At 43.4% G+C, this 17,290-nt stretch overlaps 1 protein-coding gene and 1 non-coding gene across 3 annotated transcripts; both read right to left on the reverse strand.

Moving 5' to 3' along the window:
- Positions 1-852: 852 nt before the first annotated feature.
- On the reverse strand, positions 853-16,246 carry PABIR2 (PABIR family member 2). 2 transcript variants are annotated; one of them, XM_061598564.1, is made up of 10 exons: positions 15,614-16,246; positions 13,176-13,254; positions 10,529-10,585; positions 9,846-9,889; positions 9,709-9,763; positions 9,401-9,502; positions 8,615-8,703; positions 6,771-6,832; positions 5,922-6,018; positions 853-3,081 (listed from the first exon to the last, which is right to left on the reverse strand). In XM_061598564.1, the coding sequence occupies exons 1-10, from the start codon at positions 16,243-16,245 to the stop codon at positions 2,931-2,933; spliced, it is 1,368 nt and encodes a 455-aa protein (XP_061454548.1). In that variant the 5' UTR covers position 16,246; the 3' UTR covers positions 853-2,930. The 2 variants fall into 2 exon arrangements, with proteins under 2 accessions (XP_061454548.1, XP_061454547.1); XM_061598563.1 differs by having other exon boundaries at positions 6,771-6,835; positions 15,614-16,245.
- LOC133371556 (small nucleolar RNA U109) lies at positions 10,831-10,964 on the reverse strand. The gene has a single exon (XR_009759347.1). It is a non-coding gene; the product is annotated as a small nucleolar RNA U109 (small nucleolar RNA).
- Positions 16,247-17,290: the final 1,044 nt, after the last annotated feature.

The following is a 17,290-nucleotide window of genomic DNA, read 5'->3' on the forward strand; positions in this document are numbered from 1 at the left end:
GGCAATAAATAAATAAATATAAAAGCCAAGATCCTTTTGGCATTATAAAGCCTAATTGTGGCAAAAGAGTATGTGGATTAGTGCTCATCAAATATATGATGTTTTCTGCAAATCATTACGTGCCCTCTTGTGGCCACAGAAAAATAATGGAACATGCAGAGGGCCATTTTGCATATTATGTTGGCCAAATTTGTGTCTATCATCACCTCAGTCAATACTGGCTTCTTACCCAACATATTTATACAATGTGTGTGTCTGGAAACATGAGTTCATCACATTCATAATTCTGCTTCAGACCTCTAAAGCCACATAACAAGAAGCACTCACATGGCAAAAGATGCACCAAATTTAAGAGTTCCTGACCTTTAGACAGAGTGGGAATCTTAGGTTGCTATGCATTTTGCATCATCAGTCTTGCACATTTTAATGTGTTCCAACAGCCAAAGTCTTAAGCAAGCCTCCACAAGTCTGAAAACAGACAGAGGCTTTAAATAACTTGAACAAACCAACCAAAAAGGCTAGGTTTAAAAAAAAAAACTTTTCAACTATAAGGAGGGATGCCAAAAGGTTTATTTTTCGGCCACCTGTCAGGAAGATGTCAATATCATGGGTCTGGTAAGTGCACAGAGATGGATTTACAGCTTGCATTTCACCAGAAGTATTTTGCTAATATAAAAAATCAAGTATCCAAATAAAAGCATGGCAATAAAAAAAAGGAACAAGCCCTCAACACCCTTCAAGTTCAAGCAATCTTAGGAACAGCTGAAATGAAGCAAGAAATAGCATTGTATATATACAAATACAATTAACACACTGATGAATTCATCATAAAAAAATGATACCACTGGAGAGTATTTTACAATATGCACATTTATTGGAGGTGGGGAAACTAACTTTCCACAGGGAGAATAGTAATACAGGTGACAGAGGCACAACTGGCCCAAGAAGGGTACTTATTACAACTCCAAATAAACACTTTTAAAAGGAAAATTCTAGAAACAGGAAACCAAATGTCCTCTTTTAGAATGTACACCGTAGTTCTTCACCCTCCCTTTCTTAGCCAGACAAGTATTGCCAGAGATCATGTGCTTTACCGTTTAGCACAATCTCACTTCAAATTCAGTGCTATTATCTTGCTTGCACACACACACGCACACACAAAATAAAAATAAAACCAGAAGTTGTACTTTGACAACAAGAGCATGTGAATTACTTACAACATTCAGAACTGGAAGCGGACATTTCTGGCAGACAACATTGCCTATAAATACAGACCAGCCAGCACTCACAGAACATAAAAAAGGGTTTCAATCATAAAAAAATACTATAATTCATCACCAGACTATTTTTTACAGATATAAAAAATAAATAGCATAACACAGTAGATTACAAATGGATCATTTTTAAATTTTTTTTAAGCCCAGTAAGCTCTTATGAGAAGTAATAAATCATTTGCTGCACTCCAAACTGAATTAGGTTATCATAGCAAGGCTACTTCTCATAGCTTACATCAGCTCCTTCCTCACACTGGCGCCATCCAGATGTTTTGGACTACAACTCCCATCAGTCCCAGCCAGGCTGGCTGGAGCTGTGGCCCAAAACATCTGGAGGGTAGGAGGCTGGGGAAGGCTGGCTGGCATGGGAACTCCTTAAGTCAAACGACAAGCAGAGCTAGCATCCAAACTCACCGTAAAGCCTTTCTGAAAATTAGCATTAGCTTATTGGCCTGCCCTCTCTAAGGCAGACCCAACGGGCTCTTCTGGGGACACACTGAAATGTGGTGCAATCACAGGACAGCCGAGACTGCTCACAGAATTCCCCTCTGACAACAGATGAAGCACCTCAAGGAGCAATGGAGGAAAAGCAGTAGTGGCAATAGCACCTGATACAAGCACTCTTTACAAAAGAAGACCCTTTCCCCACCTAAACCCCCTGGGATACATTCCTCCATTTTGTGACGATGTCCCCTAAGGCACAAACACTTCTCAGTGCCAAACGGAAACACTGATTGCTTGATAAATTCTACATAGTAACCTAAACAATTCTGGCTATTAACTGACACCATTCATCTTGCATTCCCTCAGCCAAAGAGACTCTTGCGACTACTGGCTGTAACCCACACAACCTTTAAGTGGTCTAGATTAGAGAACTCAGCCGGTGAGTTAACTGTGCCATGGAAAGCTCAGTTATTCCAACAACAAGGAGCTACAGTAGCATTCAAGAGTAAAAAAACAACCCACAAACCTTTTGGACTGTCAGCACTGTTATGGCGATCAACTAGAAGCACAAGGGACAACTTGAAACCTTTCCCCCTTTTTAGGGAAAGACGTAGGAGAGGCTGCAATAGGGGGGAAAAATCCTAATTTGAAACAATTATTTTTTAAGTGTGTGTGGAGAGGCCCAGAATATGCCTAATTGTCCAGCAAAAATGCTTTATTCTTCCTACAGCAGGATCTAGAATAATCTTATTACTTTAAAAAAAAAAAAAGCATTTCAAACAATGAATGTTTTTTAACAACTCTGTAACCACCATTCTTACCATCAGACTAAGCGATCATGATAGCAACAGGCTTTCCATCTAAATTATTAACACTAATATAAATTAGGTGCTTGTTTGGGATTTTTTTTTTTTTAAAAAAGTGTATGCAGTTTCTTTGAAAGCAAAGTTAGTATGATCTGAGCAGATATTGGTAAAATAATTTGTACTTTAAAATAAAATCAGCAAAACCAGACATCATTGTGGCCTGACGTGTCTATTGAGAAGGATAATCAAAACCTCTTGGAGAAGTTGCCAAGGAATAAGGTTATGCTAATATTTCCACTTAGCATTTAAATCCTCATGTCCTCAAGGATTTTATCCCACTGGTTTCTCTGTACATGTGTACAGGAAGAGAACAGCACAGGCAGACATCAAGTGATGACTGGGTAAGTCACTTGGGTGAAAGATCATCCATTAAGATGAACGAGGAGCAAGAGTTTGAGCATGCAACAGGAGATTCTGTAGTAGTGCTGCCTTTGGCCAACGAATCGGAGGAAGAGCTGACACTGCTTGTGCTCCCATCAAGAATATCTGAAGACAAACTGGGGACAAAAGAGAAACCGCACACTTCACCACAGTTCACATAAAGTTAATGCAACAAACGGAAGAAGGCAAAGAATCTACTGGCTAGTTCTGATCAGCAGTCAGCCTCTACCACCCCTTTGACTCTTGCCTTCCCTGTCCCTAGGATTGCCAGGTCACACTACTGCTCTGGACTCCACGTTCTTCCTCTTCTCGAGCTCCTACCACCTCTTCCAATCCATCTCTCTCTTCCTCAGCCTCTTTCACGCAACTCCTCTCTTCAGTGCCTCTATGAGGTTTTACCTGTCCAAACTGGCTTTTTGCTTTCCTGAAACAAGTTCAACTTTTTGAATGGTAATGAATTCCCTCAGGAGTTAGAATGTTTATTTACTAATAGGCAAAAAAACCTTGCGGTTTAAGAATGTACCTGCAACCAACAGATGTTTCTATCAAACTTTAAAAAGCAGGGAAATTGGACAGCTATAGTGAATGCAACCAGGGGAGGAGACTTGACCTCCTCTCTTGAGATATTTATCATGTATTAGATTTATATCCAGCCCTTCCTCCCAGTAGGAGCCCAGGGCGGCATATTTTCCTGCCCTACATATTTGTAAAAATGCAAACACAATTTGGGTTGGTCTTTCACAGTCCAATCCACTTCCTGTGTAGCTTGGAAGAATTTGGTAATATGTGCCTCTGAGCATATGATGAGTGGCGGCAACACCTGCAGTCAGCCCAAATAAAAGAAACAACATGTGGCGTGCTGATCTGTTTTACCAGGGAGGAAGCAACAACATTAAGATAGTTAATATAGTTCAGACAGCCAACTTTACATATGTTTGATTTACTTTGCAATCTTGGTGAAGCTTCCTATAGTAAATTATTTTCTTTGGCTTCTGTTTCTGTGAATATGTGTTAATTTACGCTAAAAAAGCCCTCCAAAAACAATTGTGGAATAACAGCACTGACTATTCTGCAGAATAGTCTCCAGTGGATATGAGGAGTGCCTCGGTTTGCACAAGATAAAACAGTGGGAGGTGAAATATATTCCAGCAAATTTCTAGATGTGCTTTATGTTTTAACTGAGCATGCCCACACTTCCTTGAACGTTCTGAGTTCAGGACTATAAGTTTTGTAACATTTTGTTTTGAAATGAGCTTATGGGAAGTAGCAGAACAGTATGGTGATATTTTCAATTTAATGTGGCAGAATGTGAAAGATCCATGCTGGCTATAATGACACCACAGCAGCTCAGTCAAGTGTTGCCAAAGACTTTGCAACAGTATCTCTGGATACGGGACTAAAGGAAGCTGCCTAATACACTGTCTACACCGACTGCCAGTGGCTCTCCTGGGTTTGAGTCAGGTGTCTTTCTCAGCCCTACCTGCAGATCTAAGTGACTGAACTTGGGACCTCCTGCATGCAAAGCATGTGCTCTACCACTGAGCTACAGCCATGTGCCAAAGGAGATAGCTTGCCTGTTTATTCCATATGGTAATTTCTGGGTTGCCACCATGTGCAGTATAGCTGTGTTCCACAAGTGCCAAAGCGTGGGCAATGGTGGGGGAATTGCACACAAGCCCCGCCCCAAACATCCTTATGCGCACGCACACACACTCAGTCCCTGACCATTGCCATGTTGCTTTACTAGGATCCCTGTTCATGCAGATAGTTTTACTTGTGTTAAAAAGAACACAAGTAGAAGCCCCATGCAGACCTTCCCTGCACAACATGGGGAAGGTCAGGGGCTGAGAGAGAGCTTGTGTGTGTGTAAATGTGCATGAGAATATTGAGGGCAGGGTTTGCGTGTGCCCCCATGCTCCCATCAACCCTTTGGCATTCATGTGTTCAAGCAAATGCTTGAATATGCCTTATGAAATTGTAATGAACTGTGGCTACAACTTTTACTGTTCAGATCTTGGAGATTAGCAGCCTATATCAGCACACCCTGCCTGCACAAACAATTGTTAGGTATCTCAACTGGACTTCTTGCAGGTCATAAAACTCTAGGGGAGACGGATACAGGTATTGATAAAAGTGAAGCTAAATGGAAAAACTTATGATCCTCTAGTCTAAACCATACAAGCCTATGTGTGGGCAAGCTCTGTAAAGATCTCACAAAGAGGTGGTACTGCACATCAGTATAATTATCCTGTATTATTTCAGAGCTGGCACCGGACTGCTGGTGTGGTACCAGGGGCACATATTTCCATTTATGGTGGGAGTGCCCACTGGTTCATACATTTTGGACTGAGGTATATCAGACGATTTAATACTGGTTTTAATTATCTTAGCAAATGACTTTGCAATTATCACTGCTAAACATGCTGGATGATCACACAGTAAACATTCATTCAAAGGAATTATTAATGTGGTTGTGGTCAAATTTAGATTGCTCAAAAATGGAAGACATTACATGATTTACAATTATCTTTATGATATAATAATGTCTGTAATCTGGTAATATCTGAAAAAATAACACAATTCAAAAGTCTGAACAGGATCTGAAGACCCAGAATATTTCTATGACACTTGGTGAGAATTTGACCCTCTAAGTTCTTTGCCTGTACCAATGCATGAAATTTGGACCTCATAACTCTGATTCAAAAAAATTATGTTCCTCTATTGACCTTGTTCACCTGTTAATACCAGAAGAGTGGCTCTGTAATGGGATAGTGAAAACAATTATTCTTTGATGTATATCCCCTAATTGTATTTGTTTCATTATGCTCTTTATAATTCAATAAAAACTTGAAAAAAAGAAAGTCAAAAGATGCAGCAAACCATTTCTGGGACAAGATGAGAAATAAGCAGAGTCTGCTTGGGTGATTTCTGGTCCCCTTATTAAGATTGCTTTTACCATGAACTGAGGTCTGTCAGATGTGTCACGTCAGGTGAGAGCATGGTAGTGGTTCCTTGGAAAAGTCTCTTTGGCTGGCTTTCAGTTTCCATTTCACCTAGAGAAACCAAGCCAATCTTGTGAGATTTGAGAAGGAAACCTTCAACACCCAGTAGCTCAAAGGCTTGCCTCACAGAAACATATTTTGACATGGGAGTTGTATATATAGCATCAATACAAGAAAACAAAAGCAAGTGTGCTAGATTATTATAATTTTAGCAACAGTGTTTGAAAAAGACCCTTTCCTCTATTTAATAGCAACACTGGGGCCAGATGCATTTCAACAACTTATCTTCCTCAGTGGCCAAGTGCATAAAATCTAACATGAAAAATAAAAATATTGGTTAGTGCCCCAAAACGAAAGAAGCTTTTTAGCAACATTATATAATACATAATGGCACTTACCCAGGCTTTTAAATAAAAAATCCTTTCAAACTGGAAGTAATATATATCACTCTACTGTGAAATGCCACAAATGACAAAACATATCTGGCTAAAGCAAATTTTAATATGTATTTGTATTATTAACTGATGATATATTTAAAATTTGCTTTTATTGTTGATATATCAGAATTCTCATATTCATGTAATCTATCAATAACTCTTTTTTTTCTGAAGCTGTGCATTTTGTTAAGGTTAAGCACTTTTTTTCTCTGCTTGTTTGTAGAGAAGAACTCTATGACAAGGAGAGGCAAAAACAGCAACACCAAAGATTCAGGGCAAGTTGATGCCAAGAGAACCATCCTATTACTACAAGGGTTCTTGCCCAGCATCTGCTCTACTTACAAACCTTCTGGAGGCACCACGTACCTTTCCGTTTAATGGGACCAAGAACACTGGGCCTGATGCAGTTGATCGGACTCTGGCTTCTCCTGCTAAAATAAAAATTGGATTACTCTTTTTCTAGGATCCAAAAGGCTGCCAAGGTTACGAGGAAGCACACATTTAAACTACTGTTAAAGATTAAAATCCTGTTAAGTTTAGCCCCAAAAGTAAGTCCCCAACAAAGAACATAACAATATTGTTAACCAAAGGGTGTCCATCTTAGTGTGACCACTCAGGACTTTCACCTAAATGTACTCCATGCCTAAGTTGCTAATTTCACAAGCAAGATATCAAATGAAACACTTTATATGTGGTCAAAGTGTCCTTTAAAAAGAAAACATCAGCACAGACATCAGCGTGTAAGTCTGCCTTGCAAAAGTTTAGTAACTCAAACTATGCTATAGTTGTTGTTTCAGCCTGTATAATAGCCCGTTTGCCTTTCCAACCATCCTTTGACCATAAAACATTGAAGGGGAATTTCAGTTGCCTTAGAGAACTGAATGTTGCAGGCTTTTGCAGCAGAACCTTGAAGGCATTCAACCTGTTAATTAAGACTTCATTTGGAAAAAAACACAAAGCCAGATCTTTCAAATCTCTGCCTTCCTGAACTCACACTTCCTCCATGAGCCCCGTGGGGACATCACATGTAATTTCCACCTGCACATTTTTACTTTTGCCACGTTGCCAATTCTTATCCTGTGTTCCTGTTCTTCTAGCTTTTCCTGCCAATTGAGCTTCGAGGATGCCAGAGACCATTGTGGCACCTGCCAAACTAAAGCTAACTTTGGAATTTGCTTATCATCAAGCTTTTTGAATTTTCCTGGTATAAAATCCTTTTATAAATGCTCGAAATAAAGTATCTGCTTTCCCCACTTAGGCCCAAGAAGTACAAACAGCCAAACTAATGACTTCAGCACCTTGCTGGGGACAAAGAAAGAGATTGAATACTGGGCCCTCACATCCCTATACGGTAAGCAACCATCTCCTCTCCGCAATATGAGAGCCAAACTGAAAGATCCCTTGACCTTGAAAATGCTACACAACTCAAGCTTTCCTTTCTAGCCACCTAAGTAGAAAATAAAGCAGCACATTTCAGGTTCAGACTGACAGTCTTGTGAAACAGATGCTAACTTGCAGTTCTTCACAGAGATAACACATTAAACAAAACGCCTGCAGATCTCTATAAAGTATTGTTCCGGTGCTCTGCTAAGGGAAGTTTTGATGTCATTCATTTGAAGGAATTTCATCCCACTTTCACATGAATATACTGGGACAGCATTCCTCCAGGTGTTTTAGACCACTGCTCTTCAACCTTGGGTCCCCAGATGTTGTTGGCCTGCAATCCCCAGCATCCCCAGTCAGCTTAGCCAATGGCCAAGGCTGATGGGAGTTGTAGTCCAATAACATCTGAGGACCCAAGGTTGAAGGCCACTGTTTCAGACTACATCACCCACCATCCCCAACTATTGGCCAAGCTGGCTGGGGCTGATAGCAGTTGGGAGCCCAAAATATCTGAAGGGGACTAGGTTGAGAAAGGCTGGCTTAGGAGGTGCACCTGAATCCAGTTAGGGTACCTTGCAGCCAACAGAACTTGCACATCATGTCTGTGCACTTAGAATTATGGGCTACTGACACAATCTATCAGGAACATGTACACAAGTTCAGAATTAATTAGAACTAATTGTAATGGGACTTGTGCACAAGTAATTTGTTGTGTTCAGGCAATTTGCTGGCACCTGCTCCATTCATAGGCATAGGCCATGTGTAGGTGAACATTACAGCAGTCAAACTGATTGTTAAGAAACGCTTTCTCAGACATACTGACTTACTTTGAAAATCTCCTTGTGGGGCTGGGAATGGGACTTGGAGGCAATCCATTACTACTCACAAACATTTGCAGAGATGGGGAGAAACATTGCTAGAAAACAGAAGCACAGTATTTAAAAGCACTTGAATACAATGCTTCAATCCTTACAGATCAGATGTTTTATAAACATCTTGCAAAATCTGATTCTTCTACCTCACGTAAAGCACCACAACCTTGAAGCATTGTTATATTCCAGCAGTTCTTTAAAAAATGCCAAAAAGGTCTGCCCGTTTATTTCACTATCCTGTCACTGCTGGTCAAAGGTTCTTCTGTGATTCTACACTGCAGCAGCGACAGAAATGAATGAGCAGTGCCATTTCCTGGCACTGGCCATTTACATGCACAGTTGTTGCTGTGATAAAATCTGGCATTTCACTTGAAGGAAAGAAAGAGTTCACCAGGCATAGTTTTGTGCTTTGATCAAAGTTTCTGTGCTGCTGGCAAACACAGGATCTGTGATTTTTTCCACCAATGTAAGCTTAATTTGATGGTGGTTTTGTAGCCAATTTTTACCTGGAACCCATAGAAAGGCAAAGAATGTGTGCGCACTCTTGTTTCTGTCTGTGTCGGGCAGTGGGAGAGAAACAATCAGAAGGTGCCTATAGCGCTCTCTCAAGATCCCAAACGAGCCCATAATGTTTGCTGGCCTCTGAATAGCAGAGCGCTTCATTTGGTTCCCGTACAGGAAAACTTTCCAACCCTGCCTCCTCCCTTGCAACTCCCACACCGATGAAGAGCTTCCGTGTACCTTTCCTATGCCCCTTGTAGGTGAAGGTGCTGGAGAGACAGGAATGAAGTCTATCCTCTTTGGAGATGAAGATTTTTCAGATTTGTCCAAGTCGTTGTCACTCTGAGAACACAAAATGCCATGATTTACAGCCTCACGGTACGTAGCAGCTCTAGAAGCCAAGCCACAAAAATTCTGATGAAAAACAGCACGGCCAATCAGTCGTGCCCAAAGGACATTCCACTTAAACTATTTCTACTCTTTCTCTTAAGTTCACTGGTTAAGGGAAAGGATGGAATTAAAATATTAAACATCTGTAAAGAGATTACCAGGCTCAAGCTTTCCTCCCATGACTGGCTTATCTGCATTGCTGTTTGCACTTCCCTAAAACACAAAAAGGCTCATCAGTGGCTACAAGAGAACAAGACAGGCTACTTTTTTCAAATGACAGTTTGGTCACACCCACCTTTCATGCGCTGTTTCTCTGTTCATCAAATCCACTCCTTCCTCCTGGAGAAGTATAACAATTCACATCTTAGCTCTTCATGACTTCCTGCCCAGCAAAACATCACTTCCTATAACAACCAGTGTCTTTAGAATTAGAGCCGAGTTGCATGATCAGCACAATCACATGGAGCAGCTCAGACAATGAGGAACTGTGTTCAAATGCTCCCATCTGTCCAGATGCATACAGAACATAAATATATCAGGAAGATCTGTTCTAATCTACCCTTCTTCCCAAATGCTAGGTTCATTTCTTCAGGAAGCATTAAAACTTGCAATTTCACATCTACATACTCTGTAACATCACAAACCAGCACCGTACAATTCTGCTGATTATCTAGCTCAGCGTTTAGAATGCAAGCCACAGGAACCTTCTAGGCAGCAATAGCAACAGGGTTAAATGCACTCTGGGGTGCCTTCCTTCCTCAGGCATGCAAACAAGAACCTCAGATACTGTGCTTATTACATTTGTACAAGTTAGCTTTCAAAACAAACTGTGCTTCTGAGAACTAGGGATCGGGACAGGTAGGATCTGTGCTCATATGTTGAAGCAGTAAAAAGCTAACAAAGAAACCCAGAGTGTACCTTTTCCAAAGGAAAAATAAGAACTTGTACTTAAAACAAAATAAATGAAATGTTACTTGCCCTTCTGATTTGATGTAGTCGGCTGCTAGGGATACGAACTGGAGAGGAGGATATCAGCTATGGGGGAGGGGGGAGGAGAGACAAACTTCAGAAGTTGCAACCACTTTTGGTTTAGTTTAAGGCTGACACTCACTCAAGAACTCAGTAATCAACTTTGCAAAGAACTAAATATGAGCCATATTAATAAACAAAAGTGTCCCTTGAACATTTCTCACAGTACTTGTATGGTAAGAAAAGAACTATTTCCAAGCTGTCGCCACCTAGGAACCATGGATTATGGTACATACACAGATTGTCCATTTTAATGTAGGAGAAATATACTACCACTCAGCCTCTACTCCAAGGCAGGTGGCCCTGAAAACTCCTTATTTTTATAGCATTGAAGGAATATTCATTCTTCTTAGAAGAAAGAAGAACAACAGTTTCCATCATGCAGAAGCAGTCAACTCCATCACCTAAATCTGTTACAAAGCAAGGTGTGTTACTCTGCATATTTTAACAACTATGAATAACCTTCACTGGTAGCAAAACACCTGGTGATGTATGTCCATCTCTCTCATTACTGACCTACCCAGGCATTTGACAGCTGAAAGATACTGTTCCCAGCAACCCTGAAATCACTGGTTGACTGAATGTTTTTTATCTGCTTCTAGATTTTTTATTATTATTGATGTGTTTGCTGCACTGAACTCCTTCGGGAGAAAGGAAAATGGAAATGGCCCGCCTTCAAGTCGATCCTGATTTATGGCTACCCTATCAATAGGGTTTTCATTGTATATGGTATTCAGAGGGGGTTTACCATTACCTCCCTCTGAGGCTAGTCCTCCCCAGCTGACTGGGGCCTGCTCAGCTTGCCACAGCTGCACAAGCCAGCCCCTTCCTTATCCGCAGCTGCCAACTGGGGGGCAACTGGGCTCCTTGGGACTCTGCAGCTTGCCCACGGCTGCACAGGTGGCAGGGCACGTAACCCCTGAGCCACTCACTGTGGGGGTGATCTTTAGCTGGCCCTTGATGCCCAGGAGACAAGAGTGGGGATTTGAACTCACAGACTCTGGACTCCCAGCCAGGCTCTCCTCCCCACTGTGCTATACCAGCTGTCTTGGGAGAAAGGGTGGGGTATACATTGAAATCTTCATCAGAGTTGAAGAGTGTTTTATGTACTTGAAAATTCAAATGCAAAACTTATTTTTCTAACATTTGTTACTCATTTTAAAGTCTTTATATGATATTTTACGAAGCACAAGCCTTTACTGTGGAGATGGCTTACCATTAGAGAAATATCTTTTCGTATCTATATTGATCATACTAAAACCGATTCAGATCTTGTGGTAAAATTTGCTTAATGTATCACTAGCGATGAAACTATTTATTATAAGCTTGCCTATTTGCAAGACAGGAAATGGCCAGTTTCTCTGAAACAAAATAATTATAGGCCTGCAATATCTAAGAGAACAAAGCACCATTCGTTTCTCTCTCAAAACGTTAATCTTGCAGCACCCACTGCACAGATCTTGTTCAGCCACACTAGGTTCATTCTATGGTGGAATCAACTAAACATCAGGTATATGTTTTAAAGTAACAGGCTTTAAAAGCTGCTGCAGTTTTCCTTTCCCACATTTTTTCCAAATTAATTACAAAGAATAATAGACTGAGGACAGCAGAACACAGCGGGTATCAAACTATAGTAAGGTCTGAACAAGCCATAATATGCTGTCCCAGGGTCTTTTTTTTTTTACTCTGCATATTTTTACTACTTTGTTCTCATCAAACTTCATTCTGAAAGCATGACCTTTCCACTTTGTCTTCTCTCAACGTTTTCCAGATTTCTAATAACTACACTTCATTTTTACAGCTGAACAGGGTTACTTTCAGAGGTAAAACTATACATTGAAATTACAGCTCATGCTCACAATAGCTCACCCCCTAGAACATATAAAGCTGCCTTATACCAAGTCAGACCATCGGTCCATCTGCCTCAGTACTGTCTACCTAAACTGACAGGAGCTCTCCCGGGTTTCAGATAAATCTTTCCTGGCCCTACTTGGAGATTGAACCTGGGACCTTCTGCATGCCAGGCAGAGGCTCTGTCACTGAGCTGTGGCCCTTCCCTTGTGCATCTGTGGGAGTCAATATTTTCTCTGAGAGTGGGTAATTCTGTGTGTCTGCACTGAAAATGATTGACTGATCCAATCACACCCAGTGCATAGAATTACCCCATTCCAGTGAAGGCCTAATAAAAGAAAGCAATGCCAGAACAGTAAGTCATGCAAAGATGTCATGAACAGCCAGCTCTGTGGGCAAATAAATACCCAGCAGTTATTTCACAATACATGAATATGCTCCAGTGCACAATGTGGAAATTATTACACTAACTCCTTGAGAACTGAGTCATATTAGAGCCAACGGCTGATAGCACTACAACTAATTTTGCAGAAGATCTGGTAATAGCTATATCCAGTGTGTTAAAATTACAATGGGAGGGAGACTGCCCAAATGACTTAAGCCCTGTTCAGTTTTACTGTGAGCTTCATCTACTTTGATATAAATGCAACGGGCCTTAGCTGTACATCTGTCAGGCATCCTCACAGCCTCCACCTTCCTTAAACATCTGGGGATCTAAACCTCTTTGTATCTCACAATTACGTACCATACTGTGCCTGTTCATAACTGTTGTGCTGTTCCTGCGGGTTCGCAAGACGTGAGGCTGAAAAACCTGTGAATTGTCACTGAAAGAAGCAAGAACAAATAATACATGTATGCAGTACTTTTATTTACAATTTTAAATTATTTATTCACTATCTCTTCTCTTTCCTCACCTGTCCAAATGTAAACTCTTTGGAATAGACACCTATCCTTTTGACTAAAAGGCACAAAAAAGCTTTTCTTACAACAGAAAGCATAAGTTTACACCCAACTGTAAACTACAATAGGTCACAACAGGCCAAAGCAAGTATAAAACACAATTATAAAGCTTGGGTGCATAAAATGTTCTTCACCTGGAGCTGAAAGACCATACAGAATATGCCACATGAGCTTCTCTACGGAGGCTATGCCATAGCTGGGGTGCCCCTACCTAAAAGGTCCTCTCTGTACTAGCCACCCATCACACTCCACTTGATGGGGCTACCTTGTGCAGGTCCTGTGATGAGGCCTTCAGGTTTGGTAGATATATATAAAAGCCAAAAATCTTTCAGATAAGCTGGTCCCAAACTATTTAGGGCTTTATTGGTTAAAACCAATAAACCCACTTTAAATTGGGCCCAGAAATAGACTGGGAACATTATTTGTCTGTTTGGTTTTCCCCTCTTCCTTCCCAATCTCTTTTCCTTTCGTGCTGTGTCTTCTACATTGTAAGCCTGCGGGAAGGAACTGTCATTTGTAAGCTGTTCTGGGGGCCTTTTGTGGCTGAAGAGTGGGATAAAAATGCTTTAAACTATGTACAGAGTGGACATGTAGAGTCCACACACACACTGTAATCGATACTGACATTATCTTTAATCTGTCATTATCATAATGACAGTATCTATAATCAATACTGTCATTATGTTGGTCCTAGCAACATCTCATTATTATATTACAAGCTTATCAGTCAGGGCGTACCTTATTTCGGAGGGGAGGGAGTTCCATAGATGAGATGCCACCACAGAAAAGCCCTTCCCCCTCAGGGTGCTGCATGCTGTGTGGCCCTACCAGGAGAGTCTCCTCCAAGGACCTTAGCAAATGGACAGGTCTGCATAGGAGCCGACATTCCTTCAGATATTCAGGTCCCGAGTTATACTGGGCTTTATATGTCAGCAACAGCACTTTAAATTTGGTTTGGCAGGAAATTGGCAGCCAGTATAACTCCTTTGGAATTGGTGAAATTACAGTAGCCTGCTCCTCTCAAGAATCTAGTCACTGCCTTCTGCACTAACTGCAGCTTCCAAATCAGTTTGAAGGCCAACTCCACAGAGAGCACATTTCAGTAACCAAGTCCTGGTTCCCAAGGGTTTCGGCGCAAGTCTTGGTGGCCAGGCTCTTCCTGCCCAGGAACAGTCAGAGCTGGCAAAAGATGCACATAGCCATTGAGGACACCTATGCGTCCAGCACCAGTGATGAATCCAGGAATACCTCCAGATAAGGTGTAGGGAATTTTTAGCCCTCCAGTTGTTGCTTAACTACAACTCCTATAAGTCCTAGCAAGTACGGCCATGGCAAAGGATGATAGGAGTTGCAGTTCAGCAACATCGGGAGGGCCAAAGGTTCCCTACACCTGCAGCATATAAGTATCTGAAACATACAAACATATGGAGGGCCCCATGTTGAGGAAGGCAGACTGAGAAGTTTCAACAGACAATAAGCATATCCCACTCTTTTCAGAACAAGGACCCACTTTGCATACAAGAGGTCTACCTAGGCCAGCTTTTTCTGCCTGGCGTCCCCCAGGTTGATGGAGGTTGGGAGTGCCACAACATCTGGAAGGCACACTCACACCACAACTGCCGGCATCACATGCGGGCCTTTTAAAGTGCCAGTTAGCGTATATCAGGCTAAGGCTGCGGATGCCCTGAAAGCCCACGGCCTCCCCAAAGGGAACTGGGGGCTGCAGCTTATCCCTCCCGGAACCATCACTCCCAGCACCCTTTGGAAGCTGCACTTCCCACGATTCTTCCGGGGAGACCGCGGGCTTTAGACGGGGATACCCTGCACCCGCCCCGAGTCATTGAAACCAGCGGGCTGCATCCAGCGAAGCCCTCCTCAAGAGCAGACCCGTCAAAACTCGAGTCAGTTCGGCCCATCGATCTCAACGGGTCTGCTCCCTCCCGCGGGGCTTAAACTCAGTCATGCCTGTGGATGTCATGGGGCTACTCGGGAGCAAAGCTTTCCGCTGGGCAATCCCGTTCGTTCGTTCTCTGCTGCTGCTGCCGCCACGGAATAACACGGGGGGAGGGGGCGCGACCTTCTGGGGACCCCCCCCGCATTCAGAAGCCTCTACTGTGACGAATTAACACTATCAATTAACAAAGCACGGGGAGGGAGGGATCGCGCTGAGGCGGCCATGGCGACGATTTTGGGGTGTGCCCCCTCCCCCCTCGCCGCCCTCACCTGAGCCCGTGGATGAGGGGGGCGCTGTTGGAGCGCCTCAGGCCGCCTCCGTCGCTCCCGGCCGGCGGCAGCTCCAGGTCCAGCTCCATTTTCTCGGCCTGAGCCATCGCGATGGCAGCGGCGGCGCTCACTGAGGGCCGGAGCTGGCTCTCCTCATGCCCGGGACCGGGGCGGCAGGGCGTGAGAGGAGCAGGCGGCGGCGGCGGCGGAGCAGGAGGAGGCCGCTGCCGCCCTCCGGCCTCTCGCGCTCCTACAGGCCCTGCTGAGGCGGGAGGAGTCCGGGGGGCCCCTGGCCGGGGAGGGAGGGGCAGCGCCCCATTCCGGGGAAACTGGGGGGGCCGAGGAAGAGAAGGCGACCCCCTTTCTCGTTGTGAGCGCGCAGGCGCGCCGCCGTCGGACCGGCCTGAGGTTAAAAAAGAAAGGCGCGCGCGCAGAGTCTCCACAGGTTGAGACAGGCAACTGGTGGGCACTACGCATGCGCTCCGGCGGCGGCGAGTGTTGTTGCCTGGCTGTGGCGAAGGAAGGCTGGGAGAAGGCCTTGCCGCGCCAACACGCATGCGCCACGCCACTCTAGTCCTTGCGTCCCTCTTTGCCCTGTCTCGCCGGCCCAGCTCTCGATGACTATTGCGCATGCGAGGGGGCGGTGATAAGTTTTTTAAAGGGCGAGCCTCTTCTTTCCCGCCCCTTTCTGCCCGCCCTGCCCCATGAGGAGAGTGCAGGCGCCGATCTGCAGAGCGATTGGCTGCTCTACTGTCACGTTACCTTTGAAAAGGGCCAATCCGGAAAGACAACTCTGTGGTGGAAAGGGAGAGGTCTTGTGGAGTATGCCCCTCCTCTCGTCTCTTCCCTTCTGTCAAATGTTGGGAGTTCGAATCCCCCTTCGGCCTTTTGCCTGCGGTTTTTGAACTTGTTGTTTATTATATTTATTGGTTGTTTATTTTTCACAGAAATGACTCAAAGCGATTTATAAAAAACATTAAAACCAAGTACAAGAGTACTAGACGCACAGGTTTATTAAAAGGGTATAATGATGAAGACTCATCTGGTTTATTTATTAAATTTATATTCTGCCTTTCCTCCCAAGGCAGCAAACAAAAACGCTAAAGCACTTTAGGTAATGGGCAGCCAGTACAATTCTTTCAGCAGCAGGGTAACATGTTGGCAATACTCTGTCCCACTATGCAGTCTTGCTGCTGTACTTTGCACCAGCTGCAGCTTCTGGACCAACCTCAAGGGCAGCCCCACATAGAGCGCATTACAGTAATCCAAGCTGGAGGTTACTATTGTGTACACGACAGTGGTCAGATTATCCCAGTCCAGAAACGGCTGCAGCTTCTTATCAGCCCAAGCTGGTAAAAGGCACTCCTAGCTACTGAGGTCACCTGGACCTCTAGCAACAAAGATGGATCCAGGAGCACCCCCAGACTATGAGCCTGGTCTTTCAGAGGGAGTATAACCCCATCCAAAGCAGGCAACTGACCAATTATCCGACCTTGGGAACCACCAACCCACAGCGCTTCCATCTTGCTAGGATTCAGACTCAGTTTATTGGCACTCATCCAGCCCATGACTCTGTGAACAGGATTCTGAACTTTATGGGTCACTGGCCTGATCCAGCAGGCTCTTCTTATGTTCTTATGCATGAAGTGTTATCCTGAATTACAGGTGGATAGATAG

Source organism: Rhineura floridana, chromosome 16 (assembly GCF_030035675.1).
Source record: "Rhineura floridana isolate rRhiFlo1 chromosome 16, rRhiFlo1.hap2, whole genome shotgun sequence".
Taxonomy (NCBI): domain Eukaryota; kingdom Metazoa; phylum Chordata; class Lepidosauria; order Squamata; family Rhineuridae; genus Rhineura; species Rhineura floridana.

Coding starts and splice junctions, on each gene's coding strand:
- PABIR2 (XM_061598563.1), bottom strand. CDS start 16,245: ATGCGCAATAGTCATCGAGAGCTGGGCCGGCGAGACAGGGCAAAGAGG. Junction 8,704..9,400: donor CTACAAGGGGCATAGGAAAG/GTACACGGAAGC, acceptor TCTGTTTTCTAG/CAATGTTTCTCCCCATCTCT. Junction 6,019..6,770: donor TGGTCCCATTAAACGGAAAG/GTACGTGGTGCC, acceptor TGGTTTCTCTAG/GTGAAATGGAAACTGAAAGC.